This window comes from Perca fluviatilis, chromosome 6 (genome assembly GCF_010015445.1).
Source record: "Perca fluviatilis chromosome 6, GENO_Pfluv_1.0, whole genome shotgun sequence".
Taxonomy (NCBI): Eukaryota; Metazoa; Chordata; class Actinopteri; order Perciformes; family Percidae; genus Perca; species Perca fluviatilis.
This window is the reverse complement of record NC_053117.1, coordinates 3,673,587-3,688,367: the sequence shown is the minus strand read 5'-3', so window position 1 is coordinate 3,688,367 and position 14,781 is coordinate 3,673,587. Positions and strand designations below refer to the sequence as shown.

Below are 14,781 nucleotides of genomic sequence, written 5' to 3'. Positions count from 1 at the left end.
AAAAGAGGACAAGCTTTACAGTAAAGTAGTGCTCTGTAATAAGCCGATAGAGATCCAGCCGGGACGCTTACCAAAGCAGATTTAGTTGCTATACTTGCGTTATCAACCATGCTTCTCTCCGTCGGATGCGCCGAAATGTTATCTACCGGATCACGCGAGTCTTCCTTCAGTCCTGGCCACGTTCCGCATTCAGCATCCAAATATGTCGGTCTCGATAGTTAGGCTGAATAAATACTTGAAATCAGTTTGGTGTTGAATGGTGGAGCCCCGAGCTGCTTTGGCAACAAGTGGCAACTGTAGTGAGAATGACCTCTGGAGGCAGAGATCAGCCCCCCCCGCCTCCCCCCCCCTCCATCTGCTAACTGCGCGTCAATACTGAGACAGATCTACAGTACGGAGGCTCACACACTGCTCTGCTGCAGCCGAGGACACCTCACTCTTATGTTATGTAAAATAAATGAATAAGTCGTGTTAATAAATAATTGCATTAATCCTTTTTGGATTGTTGAAATGCAGGTGCCATAAAACTTATGTCTTTTTCTGACTTTGGTACAGCTACATCTGCCTAGAGAGTTGTATCTTTCCCTATCATGTATTTTATATATTGCAATAACCAGTGGTGAAATGTAACTAAGTAGGCTACATTAACTCTGTACTGTACGCAAGTAGAATTGTTGAGGTACTTGTACTTTACTTGAGTCTTTTCTTTTCATGCCACTTTCTACTTCTACTCCGCTACATTTCAGAGAGAAATATTGTACTTTTTACTCCACTACATTCATCTGTTACAGCTTTAGTTACTAGTTACTTTAGTTACTCCATTACATTCATCTGTTACAGCTTTAGTTACTAGTTACTGTAGTTACTCCATTACATTCATCTGTTACAGGTTTAGTTACTAAAGTTCGATCCTTTCCAGTTTCCAAAATGGGAGGAGTTTTCTTTACTTTTAATACTTTAACTACATTTCCCTGATGATACTTAGATACTATAACTTAAGTAACATTTGTAGTATTGGTACTTTTACTTAAGTGAAGGATCTGAATACTTCTTCCACCTCCTTAGCCTATCAATGTTAAGTTACACATTAGATGTTCTGTACAGTCACCTGAGAAACTTAAACTACTTTTTTTATTATAAATAATAAAAATTGATACATTTATGTATATTTCTATGATATTCCTAAAAAATAGACTAGGCTATATATTTCATTGCTCGTGTGTTTTACAATAGATTGGTGTTCATTGTCATCTGTGTATTTCTGTGATGTGTGTGTTCAGCAGCTACCTGCACATTTGAATCCACATAATAATTCTACATGAAAGTTTGCAGTTTTCTGTCTAATCCTGTCTGACAAATCAGGGCACACAAAATAAAGTAAAGCTCAAAAATTGCCATGAAGCAGTCCTGCTCATTGCTCTGCAGCAGTGACCACAGCACCCTCCTACACCCAGAGGTACTACCAGGTAAGATACCGCTGTACAAAGCAGTATGACATTTTTTTTTGCTGATGGTTGACAAATTTGTATTGGAATTTCAGCCAACGGGGACCCTCACCTGTATTGTAACGTGATTGTTTATTAACCCTCAACAACCCCTCATGTTACATCTTATGTGTGCTTACAGATGGAGAGAAAAAGGACACCTGTCCTCCACTGACTGTCACACACTTCAACTCTGAGATTACTGGAGATGTTCTGTTACCGATACCAGTCTCAGAAAAGCCTCTGATACTGAGGTCTGGTATCGGTATCGGTATCGGCGAGTACTGGAATTTATGCACCCATTTGATATTTAGCCCACAAGAAAGTCTACTTTAAAGTAGTTTATTTAGGTTCTTTTTCCATTATGACTGACTGTCAAACTGGATAATAAAAGAAAGTTCTGTGGCGTTCATTGTTTCATGTTCCACAAAGAGTTTAACTTGAGCAGGAAAAAATGCATCGGGCCATCTCTAGAGATTACACCTATAGGCCTTTACTGCATCAGGTCCATCCTAAAAATATGATTACAATGCTGCTGTGCTCCTTTAAATGAGAGCCAGGGATTACCATTCTAAAAACATATAATGTCCAAAAGCAAAGCACTTATCTTAAATCATGTTTTCACTTTTCAAAAATGTTTCAAGTGAAGAACTATTATACTACATGTCCATGTCTGCACTGCGGTGTAAACATCATTTCTGTGAACCCTGCAATTGGCCGGCGTTTACCACAGTGACCCTGCAATTAAGGCATACTGTGACGTAAGATATATCATTTGGGCTGAAACAAATCCATTATCATCAGCAGGGCGAGCACCGGATTGAATCGTGCTTCTTCTGGGAACTCACGCCAGATCATTTATTTTAAAAGGCTTTTCCAACGTTAACCTATGGGCTGTGCTTCTTGTCAGTTTGCCCTTTTTTATTCAATGAGTTTATCTGTTACTTGCTGGCTAAAATGTGCACATTGTATATGTTTTTATGGTGTCATGTAAAAGACCATGTAGAAAGACTCTCATATACATTAGTTTTACCTGCAGATGTATGCTCTGCGCACAACTAGGTGGGCCAAAATTTATTGTGAACCTAAATTGATATAACCTGACTCTGCCAGATGGATCGCTTCGCATTTGCTCGGCATATCCATCTGGGAACTTACCGTTGGAGAACTTTTGTGAAGGAGCGAAAATACTGGTTAGCTGATTGGATAAACACTCCAAATCAACCAATCAGATCAACGAAGCTTATGAAAATACAACCACAAGCCAGGCTACCCCTGCTGCTGAAGGCAAAGCATAGCTCGTTAGCTCAGCAAGCAAGCAACATGTCGGTAAAGGATATTTGCCGTTTGTGTAACAAGAATTTAGGAATAAAAGGCACCATTTCAGGTTCCCGGTCCATATTCCAAAAGAAGGATCCAAGAGAAAAAAGCATTAGCGAGCGGCTAACAGAATTAGGGCTACCACTGTCTGAAAATCCTGTATAGCTGATTGCATAAACCATCTGTCTATCACCACCTATGTTGGTGATAGATGCTTCTCGTTACGTCACACCTAAACCCGCCTCAAAACCAACGCTGATTGGTCAGTCGTTTGGCGAACGGCTCCAAATTTTCTCTACCTCAAGATGCCAGACTGATCTGCGAGTGGAAAACTGGAGCTCGTGAGATCAGGACGGTCTCATCAGGCTAAAATTGATATGCGGGCCGGATCAAAATCTGCAAGGGGCCGGGTTCGGACCGCAGGCCTGTAATTTGACACCTGTGGTTTAGAGAAAGTGTCCTTGGTTTATGCTGTAACAGACTTTGAGTATTATGACATATGTAAGAATACTGAACTGCCACAGTGCAATGTGAGGGTCAGCCTGAGGACGTTCAGCGGGCCAAGTGGCAGCATGTCACCGGAGAAGGCAGAGATCCTCAAGGCGTTTCACTACAGTGAGGAATTATCCAGTTACCTAGGTAACGATGGAGTTGAACTTTTGTCATTGGCATATGTGCTGAGATGAGTTCATGTAGGGATGTTTGAGATGGCTTATAAGTTTGAGTATTAAATGTTGTTATTTTTCGACGTTTTTGTCACTATTTTCAATGTTTTTAATGCTTTCTTTGCCATTTTCGTTGCTTTTTCGTCGCCTTTTTTGGACGTTTTTGACGCTTTTATCAACATTTTTATGTTTATTTATTCACTTTTCACCCCTAGCATTTGCCAATAGACCTTTTTCACGGCAGACATGTTGACATGTCATAGTAGGAAAAGCACAGGTGTATTCAAAACCATTACTGATGGCTGCATTCCACTTAGGAGAGGTCCTGGTATTGTGCATACTGACTCACTGAAATAGCTTACTGGGACACTTGATGGAATTGAGCCATTGTTAAGGTTATCAATTTCATCTGTGCTTTTCCTACTATGACAAGTCAAAATGTCTGCTGTGAAGAAGGTCCATACTTGCATTAACATGACCAAACACTGCTGAGACAATCCCATTTGTTATTTGTTGAAGGGATTCTAGAGCATCTTGTTTTTTACTTTCTAAAAGCATTACACATTCATGTTAACTAGTTGGTTTGACTCCTGAAAGTTGATCTATTTCTATACACAGTATTTTCACTTTAAAGTTTGAAGCCGCCGTGGAGTGTCAGCAGGCATACACTGACACAGTGTGCTGTAGAACAGCGCCGCCCAGTGGAGGCTCACAAGACTTCACCAGAGCGGCTGCACCGAGCAGCATGTGAGGCGTTTGCTCTCTGTTCCTCTGACACCTTCTTATAACTCAGAACAAATGCCGTTGAGTGTGTGTGTGTGTGTGTGTGTGTGTGTGTGTGTGTGTGTGTGTGTGTGTGTGTGTGTGTGTGTGTGTGTGTGTGTGTGTGTGTGTGTTGTGTGTGTTGTGTGTTGTGTAACTCACCACTAACTCACATTTTGCAAGACATTACAGGTGAATAGGGTAAAACATTTAAACTAACAGATATCAACATGAATCTTCCCCAGTTGATTACCTATATTAAGACCTATATTTTTGTATTACAAGTTTTCTTAAATTGTTATTTTTAATATGCAAATAAGGCATTACCTAATGCTAACTTTTGGTGAATTTAGGAGAAATTTACAGGCACAAATAGAAAAAGTGGTGTAAAAAAAAAACATCTAAATGTGTATTTTGGATATTTTTTACCCAATCGTCTGAATGAAAACATGCTATGGAAGCAAAATATCCCAAAAATTCTAAATTGAAAAATTATGGTTTTGCTTGTATCTCCCCTTAAATATATTTGGAAATAGCACTGTGCATTATAAGAAGGTTGTATTGACATACAATCTTTTCACTCATACTGTATATAATAATAATATAATAATATATATAATAATTACATAATCATCTTATTGTCAATTTCTTTACGTAATGGTGGTTTCTTTGTTTAACTTTTAAGAGGTTAAAGAGTGGTAGTTGGTGATTTTGTTTAGATATGGCAAATTGTAATAATATAAGTGATTATTGGTCGGACTGTTGAGTTAAAGCTATGCTAGTTGTTGGCACTGACCCTATACATGTTCATAGCAACACAAATGACAAGGGGGGGGGGATACAGTTAAACAATGCCTCTTTATTATACAGATGTGTATTTGTGTTAGTACATGACCTGGGTCACATGACAGTGATGTAACCAAAAGATCTATCTTGGAATTCATTCAAAACTTTAATCTGAGTATAAAAGTAATAAATAAATAAATGTTTTTTTGTTGTTGTTGATTTGACAGAAAAAAGACAATTCTATTGTTAATCATAATTATTTTAAGACAATTAATTGTACAGCAACATTTTGAATTGTTACAGCTCTATACTCGGCAGACGGTACCCATATTCCACCTCAATAAGACAATAGAGAAAGCCCATAAACATTCAGCCCAGCACATGGCTGCTAGTGAATGGATTTATCGGCGTCGGGGAGAAAGGACGATGTAGACAAGGGAGAGAAAAAGCCGAGCAGATGTGAAGGTCAATAATGATCAGTGATATTGACCAGCCACTTGGAAAGGGAAACATAAAAAGGGTGGGCTGGTAGAGGAGGCCTCGCCTCATCTTCGGATGCAAATCAGCTCAACAAATGACACAAACGGTCTCAACATAGATAATAAATGAAGACACAGTTCCTTCTATTTCTCTCTTTTTTTTTCAAAATGTTATTACCTAACAAACCCTGTCATACTGAATGCAGAAGAAATAATAACAAAAGAGATATTTCTTAGTTTTCATCTACAGATGTTCCCATGCATTTTTTGCTTCCTGATACCGACTCTGATACCTGAATTTGGGTATCGGCCAATAGTGAGTACTGATCTGATACCAGTGTGTCATATATTTGATCATGTTTTAACAGCAGTATACTACCATCCCTGTATGGATGGGATATGATTTCTATCTTTGCCGTCGGTCTGGCTCAGGTTCAACTCTTTGTGAAACATAAACAAACACAAACAACGAATGGTAGAACGTTCTTTTAATATCCAGTTTGACAGTCAGTCATAATGGGAAAAGAACATAAATAAACTACTTTAAAGTAGATTTTCTTCGGTTCTAAATTGCGTAGTATCAGATCGGTGCATAAACTCCAGTACGCACCGATACCAATACCAGCAGTTTAGGCAGTATCAGAGGCTTTTCCCATACTGGTATCGGTATCAGAACATTTGTACTTTAGGTTTAGGTTAAAGCTTTAGTGCGTAACTCTGTGATATTAATGAACGTCCGTTACATTCAAGCCGTTGCCAAATGAGTTGCTACAAAGTTAATGAAGACTATCAGCTCCACACAACTCTCTCTGGATTTCTCCGTATGACTATGTCCTCCTTGGCTACTAGCAACTTTGTGGAGGAGGTGGACACATATTAAAACATTTTCATTTTACTCTATTCCAGCATAAATAATGCAATATAGTCTGTGTAGTGTTGTTTATTCTATTGTTTGTATTGTTTCAGTCATTTTCAGACGCGTTGTCTTCCTCCTCCTCCTCCTCCTCCTCCTCCTCCTCCTCCTCCTCTTCCATGGTCTTCCATGTTTCTAATCTCGTCATAAAGTTAGGAGCTATCGGTGATTTGAGGAGTAGCGGCTCTTGAGACAAACCCTCAGCCAGTTCCAGATGAAGGGTTATTGAGCGACCCCGTATACGCCTTGAGCCACGGAGCGCTTGACCCCTCCATCCTGTCAGTGATTAACCTCCAGGGATGGTCGACCAAATTGCCGGGTGCAATCAATCGCCTCACAACTGTCACACACTGACCACTTCCACTAATGACCGCTGGCTAATTAGTTGCTTCTCACTGCCAGGGCATCAACTCTATAATCATTTATTTAGCCTTTTCTTATTCTGAGAAGTATAATGACCTGATGACATGTATCCTGTGGTTCATGTCCTCCTGTCACCTCTTTGTTTATTCCAGCAAACGGGACCACTGAATTCATCACAGACAGTGGTGGAACAAGTACTAATATCGCACTGTAGAAATACTCTATTACGAGTAAAAGTCCTGCATTGAAAATGTTACTTAAGTTAAAGTATCTATGTATTATCAGGGAAATGTAGCCTACTTAAAGTATTAAAAGTAAAAGTAATCAATGCAGAAAAATCCTCCCACCGTAGAAAGAGTAAAGGATCCAACCAGTTGTGTGTTTAATGGTCTCATCATCTCAGCTGGGACTTGTAGGCCGTTACATTGTTGGCTAGTTTACTTTAGAATCAAACATCAGATTTTATAAACTACATGTGTTTGTTGTGCAGTAATCTTAACGTGTAAAGTAACTAGTAACTAAAGCTGTAACAGATGAATGTAGTGGAGTAAAAAGTAAGTTTTCATATTAGCCAAGGTAATGCGAACCCAGCCAAAAACAGGCTTTCCATTAAATGTGTGCATATATGTAGCTTTTATGGGACAGAAATCTAATTCACAGACTTTTAAACAAGGACATTTCAGATGAACTTGCAGTGAAACCGCTAAATGCTAAACTCCTCCCAACAGAAATCGGAGAGAAGGACAAATCAAATCAAACACTCATAAACATTATTGCTTCTGGGTTTCAAGATAACGTTACAGATTTCCATCTGCTGATTCATACAACCTTTTTGGTTGAGAAAAATGTCAAGAAAGTACTAAGAAGACAAAACCCCAGAGACACTCACAGCTGCATCAATGCCATGTTATTTAAAACAGGGACAATGCACAACCAACACTAACCTTGTACAGGGAGAGATGCTTTGCACCAGGTAGTAGCACAAGAACTATTTTCTGCCCGTAGTCCCTGGGCAGGTAGGTAAAACAATAAAGAAACAAAAAACATCTGAATATACAATTTTACAAACACATTTACACCTAACGTACAATAATACAAAGTAATAGCAATAAAACAGACAGACAGACAGACAGAACGACACACACACACACACACACACACACACACACACACACAGTGAAGAGCTGGACCATCCTGTGATAAGTCTCATCGTCACGCTTTGTTCTTTTCTGTCTCTCTGAAACTAGTTGATCATTTTAAGCTCATGCATGAGCTGCGTTTGAAATGTGTGCTGTGCTTCACCTGAGGCTCATCACTTTCAGTTCTAATTGAAACGGTGAAAATCTGAAAAAAAAATAATGAGTATCAAAATAATACTTTCAAGGTGAGGTTTAAGTACTACTTTGTGCTGTTGGCTGCGTTGTGGTGTGTCAGTGGGAGTGGGACTGGGGTCCTTGAGCGCCCTCCAGTGGCTCTGAGTGTTCTTTACCCCACAGAGCTATTTATGTTGTCTCATGCTGACCTGCATGAGTCGTAGACTGCATGTAGAGTACAGTAATAAGTAAAGATAAAATGAAATACCCAGTCACTGGTGGGTTCCTTTAAGGTGACAGGTTGAGGACTAGTTGATTATCTTCCCTGCTGTTCTTCATCTGTGAAGCCTGGGGGGTTAAGAGTCAGTTTTTCACAGCCACAGTTCAGTTTGTATTGCGGTTTTTGGGTCACAGTTTGGTTTGTTTTGCAAATTAGGGAGAAGAAATACAAACATTTCCAATGTTCTCTCTGTAGTTCGTCGTCTTCAAGAAACACATTTTCTTCCATCCAAATATTCAAATGTACAAATACTCTTTCAAAAGCAAAAGTCTTACTCAGCCTTTTTAAACCGGACTGAAAAACTGTTGGTGGATCCTCAAACGTTACGGTTTCACCGCCACATAACATCTCCGCCAGTCTCCACACCTGAGTGTTTTAAGAAGAATTATGGACGACTCAGCTCATGGAACACATATATGCTTCACTTTTATTCAATGTATCAGTCCACACATCCATGTTTTTTTTACGCTTCCATTCTGTCTAGTTTCTTGAAAAGTAATCTGCATAAGCAGCTGTTTAAATCAGACAAATATCCCGCTGTATATGTGTTTCAAATAAATAAGTAAATACATTGGCACCGAAATATGATTCCCCAATCCATTGGGCTAGAGTACTGTCAATCTGATAATTATGATTTCCATCAGATCAGAGTACTGTCACTTGGCTGCCTCTTCCGCCAATCTTCCCAGCCCTTGTCACATGACCAATTCATGTTTCCATGGTGACTATCTAAAATTCTGATAACATGGAACCAGCACTGGAACTGTTTCTAAAAAACACTACAAAATAAAAGCATGCCAGGCCTATTGCAACATAACAAAACAAATCATGCAACCAAAAATTGAATCAATAATTAAAACACAGCAAAGAAAATTAACATGCAAAACACGTGACAAATGAGGAATAAATAAAGTACATTTAACCGCAACATGCACAAAACTATAAGCAAACACAAAAACTCTGCCGTGTGACATATACGAGTTCCAGGTAACAATTATTTGCTGTTGTTGGTTGTCTTTTTGAAGAGTTTTTTTTTTTGCATTAAAATGAGACAGACATGTATGACAAATGTATTCCCACAACTTTATTGATTATCACACAATATAATTGCTCCTGTAGCATGTGGAAAAAAGAAGACAAAAATGAAAGATGACAGAAAATATAAAGCTTCAAGACATGATCTTGTGTAACTGCAGTAACAAGTTGCTCATGTATTACACGACAGCTACGATAGTCTATGAGAAGGAAGATGGAATTCATCCAAACATAGAAAAGCACACATAAGCAAAACCTGGTTTGGTTTGGGAAGAAATCTACAAAAACTGTTAGTCACCAGCTCTAGCAGTCAAAGTTTAGGAGTCAATACACTGAACATACTGTACATTATGTATGGGACACCTTCCTAATATTGTGTTGCCTCCTTTTAGTATTTTTGATTTTGGCCTGATGGCAGCGCTATGAATGGTCAAGGACTTACCAAGAACAGGAACAGGTTTTATTCTCCTGGACCCATGGTTATATATATATATATATATATATATATATATATATATATATATATATATATATATATATATATATATATATATATATATATTTATTATTATTATTATTTTTTTAAAAGAGAGCTTGAGAGAAAAGTTTAAACCTCCAAATTCCTGGTCAATCAGCGTGTTCAATGATCCGACAGCACTTCATTTCCAGCAAACTGACACCAAACTCCCAGGCTATTGACATCCTTTACTGCAGTAAAAGTACTAATACCACACTGTAAATATAGTCTGTTACAGTAAAAGTCCTGCAGTGAAAATGTTCCTTCAGTAAAAGTGTGTAAGTATCATCAGGAGAATATTAAACCATTGTACAAAGTGTAAAGGATCCAACCAGTTGTGTGTTTAATGGTCTAATCATCTCAGCTGGACTTACCACTAGTTTTACACTTTTTTTGGAACTAAAGCTCAACAAATTTCATTTAAATGAAATGATATCTAAGTTTTGAGTTAAAAAGCTGAAAGTATGAATTAATTAGACTAATAGGTAAGATCAGAGGAACATACGTTGAAGTATAGTCAGGATACTGTTTTTCAAAAAACATTTCATTAGTTTTTTTCAAATACTATTTAACTAGATAAAACTCCAAAAACTCAATGAAAGTAGTGAACTGATCCTTAATTTTTACTTGCGAAGAGCGTTGTATGGAACCATCCATGTTATCTTTGGGAAATTAGCTTGAAAGAAACCCAAATTTCTGATATAGAAACACCACGTTGAGCCCCGACAAAACGTAGCATCACGATTTTTTAAACTGAAACCTGTGTGCGTTGCGCAACCACAAGTTTACAGACACGTCTCTGCTGATTGGGTATCACCTGTGACACTGCCAATAAACGAGAGGCACACCCACCAAACGAGAGAAAACATATCTCAAAGCTGATGAACACCGATTTACACTGTTCCGAGGAAACATGTCGTTCAACATGGAAACCGTAGCAAAACGGTATACAGCGTTCTACGATTGAACGTACCCCTGAATCACTGCCCACATCTCCCCATTCAGTCTGGTTAAGTCAAGTCAGCAGAATATGATATGTAGCAGGCTAAACAGGAAGACGTTTACAGGACATCTAAATGCACAGCTGAACACTCGGTGTGCAGAGATTTGTAGCATATGGCTGATAGGTCTACATGATGCTAATGAGTCAGCATGGATCAAACCTCTAAGGAAGGTTTCCAGCACCTTACTGAAACCATGCCTTGAAAAGATACTGATGTAGAGATGACAGGGTTTACAAAGAAAGTGACACAAACATCTGTAGGCACCTAGATTGTGACTTAAGGCTAAAGCTGGACTCCGATCCTTTGTCACAGTGGAACTAACATAAACAATTATTGTGTGAAATTGGATGAAACCCACACAGCCTTAGTTATATTGTGAGATGAGATATGTGAGAAATATCAGCACAATTGCATGGTATTGGCATTCAAACTTGAAACTTGTCCGTAGCGAAGCGGCTAAGTGTTCCTAACAAACACATTCCCTGACATCCCACCTCTTGGACCGCAATCCATTTCCAAATTCAAACATCGGACACTATAAACAAATTAGTAATAAGTAAATAAAAGTAAAACAAACAGTGGAAGCCTGAATAAAAGCATGATTCAATGTGTATTGCCTATGCTTCTTGTTTTCATGCTGGTGTTGTGTGGATGTGTGCTTAATGAACCACATGGCAGCAGCCAAGGCCCGGCGCCACTATGCACCAACGTCTGCAAATATTTGTTTCACCCCTTCTATCTTTCCATACAGATTTCCATTTCTGAGTCTTAAAGCCCAATCAGGCTGACCCATGACCTCGCTGAACAGAAATCTTTATTATCTGACTTTTAAGTCAGTTTTACATCCCCTCTTTGGGATGGATCAACTATTTCACATCCACTCCTTTAACAACATTCTGAATGTACAAAAATCATGTGCAGGGCCTAGCTTTTGTTTCAACAGTGGGGGTTGGGGGTCCTCCTCCACGAAATTTTGAGCATCAAACATTTAGCGTTACTAACCTTTAACCCCTAAGCATTTGTAGCAGCTGCTTTTTGTGTATAGTGTAGATTTGTGTAGTGCAGGGGGTCCCCTTTAATTAACTGGACTGTCGAGAGAACCAGGCCTTTATCCGAGACAGGCTATTACAAACACGCCATCGATACAGGACGTGTTGTTTTGGTGACAGTGTGCTAACGCTCTGCAACTCGCCCATTTTACGGCGAGTTGGAAGTGTTGCGTGACGTGTTGCGTTTTGCCCGATGGAAGGAGATGTGTTGGATTCCGCTGACAGCAATATCTCCAGCTGTAACGTCACTACCGCTAATGTTTTTTGTTTTGACATGTTTAATTGGCTTGAGGAGTTTCTGAACCTTATAAGGATGGAAAAGGCAGCTCCCTTATTGGTGTATCCAGATAGGGCTGAGAATGGCTTATGGGCCTCAATAAGGGCATTCCTTGACTCACAATCAACCATCCTCCCTTCGTAATTATAAAAATGTCTTTGCTGGACCGAGTACTCCAGTCTTATTATCATATCTTACCATATCCCTTCCGTTTAAGAGTATTCTATTTAGAGAGAATGCATCAGTGTTGGAACAATATATGTGTTGATGTCAAACCCCCTCAATGTATGTGTTTTTTCCGTGGTCACATGTCGTGTCAGGTGGAAACACGGGCATGAAATAACTTAAACACTGTAATCCCCCACCCCCTCCCACCCTTATATTTCATATGTTTGTCCTGTCACTAATTTGTAGTTATGTTGTTATGTCTTTGTTGTTTTCGCTAATGTGACAGGAAATTAAGATTTCTTTGTAACAGAAATAGCTATTTTCATTGTCCTATACCATATTTGGCAAATATTTGTACAACCTTTTGTGCATAGTGTCAACAGGCCTTAACACTGGATTGTGGTTGTGTATTTGAGTGTCATGAGAACCAGGTGTGTGTGTGTGTGTGTGTGTGTGTGTGTGTGTGTGTGTGTGTGTGTGTGTGTGTGTGTGTGTGCGCTGTTTAACTGTTTCTTCACATGGCAGTAGCGCGAGTGGAAACTGTCTGTCTGGAAAGAAATGTGAACGTGACGGAGAGCCGTTTTGAGTCGTTCCCCTAACAGGAGCTCAAAAACTTTGTTTTAGCTGGAGAAAAGCAGTAGGCCTAGCAGTAGCCGTTAGCCAACAAACGTTAGCATAGCTATGAATTGAATGAAGGATTCTAATGTAATCAAGACTTTGCTGCATGTAAAGTTTCAAAAAGGTAGAAACAGACTTTAATACCTGCAATACTCTTATGCTTGAGTGGACAGAAGGCTGCATTTAGGCTTTACTTGCCAGTGTATGAGTTTTGCATTATGTGTGAGAGAGATGGATAGTGAGCCAGCCTATATGGACCTTTGGTGTGACTGTTGTGAGATGTAGCTGGATAACGTTGTCCCAAGGAGAAATCCCAACCATTCCCCAGTGTTTAATACAATTCCAATTATTGGCTGCATCATATACATTGCTCTACAACTCTGTAAATTGTCTTGGTGGATGGTTCACATTCACACTTCTGAAAGCCACCCAGCCAAACTCGGAAAAACTACCAAGCATTTATGCAGAAAGACTTTCCCTCCAGTCTCAATTCTCAATCTCATTGAAATACTCTGAGAAGCCTGAGTATGGAGTGATGTCACCAGGATCTGCAGAGGAGGACAAGACAACACACATATTATAGTTCCTCATGAAACTATGCATGTCGTATTGCATAAACATTGATGCTGTACAAATATCTATTTGTTGTGTAGTAATATGTCTGCACTAGTTTGACAGTGAGACACAAGTAGACACACAACTAGGGCTGGGCTACCCATTCAATACATTTCGGGCCCCGATGGATTTGCCTCTAAAGTATCGAGTATCAAAAAATGCCTCGTCATTCAATACCCAATTGAATTTTCCTAAGGAGTAAATCTCATCAGCGTCAGTGAGCCAATCAGCATGCAGCATGCTTCTACCAAGATCTAATAATGTCTGTGATTGGCTGTCTAACGTTACACGTCGTAGAAACACGCAGGAGAAACTCTCCGTTACACAGAGACGCCTCACGTAGTCGGAGCTGGAACATAAATACAAAGATTTGTGCCGTAACGTGTCATTTCTTTTTGTTTTATAAAATTGGTTTTGAAATTTTTTGAATGATACCCAGCCCTAAACACAACACCAGCTGTTTAGAGTGACATAGGTAGGATCTTTATACTAACCTTCACATGGTCCCCTTTTAAATTGGATGTCATCAATTGCGATATCACTTCGTAGTGATGGGCCTCGGATGGCTTCGAATATAATCTGCAGGAAACAGCCACAGAACACACAGAACAGTGTGTGGGACTGATTTGTTGTGACTTTCCAATTCTGACACAATATTAAAAATGCTAAATATTGTTCAGTGAGAAAATGTTTCAAATCTAATGGCATTCACAAAAGTGTGGCTGTATTTATAGTGTGGCCAATTTAACTTGTGACTTCAACGTTACGTTAAATTGGCGTTGTTCCAGCGAGCAGTTTAAAGCAATGTAATTAGCCAAGCCATTGTGCGACTCAAATTCATTTATAGTTACTTATTTGGACACCTACAGGAGATGTGAGACAGAGCATACGGTTTTCCAAACAAATATCTAAAAGGGTTCTTCAGGATTAATGAATATGTTGAGTTTTACTATGAGTCAGAATCTATGATGTTTTGTGGCGAGATGGTTTAGTCAACTTCTGTTTCTAAGATCTCAGCCTTTGAGTTTTTGTTTATTAATTAGTAAAAAGAATTATTATTAATAATAATAATACATTTTATTTATTTGGCGCATTTTTTAACACTAAAAGACACTTTACGAAGTTTTTAAAAG

The 14,781-nt window shown here is 39.0% G+C and overlaps 2 protein-coding genes across 3 annotated transcripts in view; both read right to left on the bottom strand.

Annotated features, from left to right (window-relative positions):
• The window catches only part of arid3c (AT rich interactive domain 3C (BRIGHT-like)), an 87,629-nt gene extending 87,306 nt beyond the window's left edge, over positions 1-323 (bottom strand). For both annotated transcript variants that reach the window (XM_039803625.1, XM_039803627.1), the window contains exon 1: positions 72-323. In XM_039803625.1, the coding sequence (XP_039659559.1) occupies positions 72-110 (39 nt within the window). In that variant the 5' untranslated portion in view covers positions 111-323. The remainder of the gene's footprint in view (positions 1-71) is intronic.
• A 12,819-nt stretch (positions 324-13,142) lies between these two features.
• mamdc2a (MAM domain containing 2a) overlaps positions 13,143-14,781 on the bottom strand; it is a 44,490-nt gene continuing 42,851 nt past the window's right edge. The window contains exons 13-14 of the mRNA XM_039804121.1: positions 14,143-14,227; positions 13,143-13,581 (exon numbers count right to left, since the gene is read on the bottom strand). Of these exons, the coding sequence (XP_039660055.1) occupies positions 13,520-13,581; positions 14,143-14,227 (147 nt within the window). The 3' untranslated portion in view covers positions 13,143-13,519. The remainder of the gene's footprint in view (positions 13,582-14,142; positions 14,228-14,781) is intronic.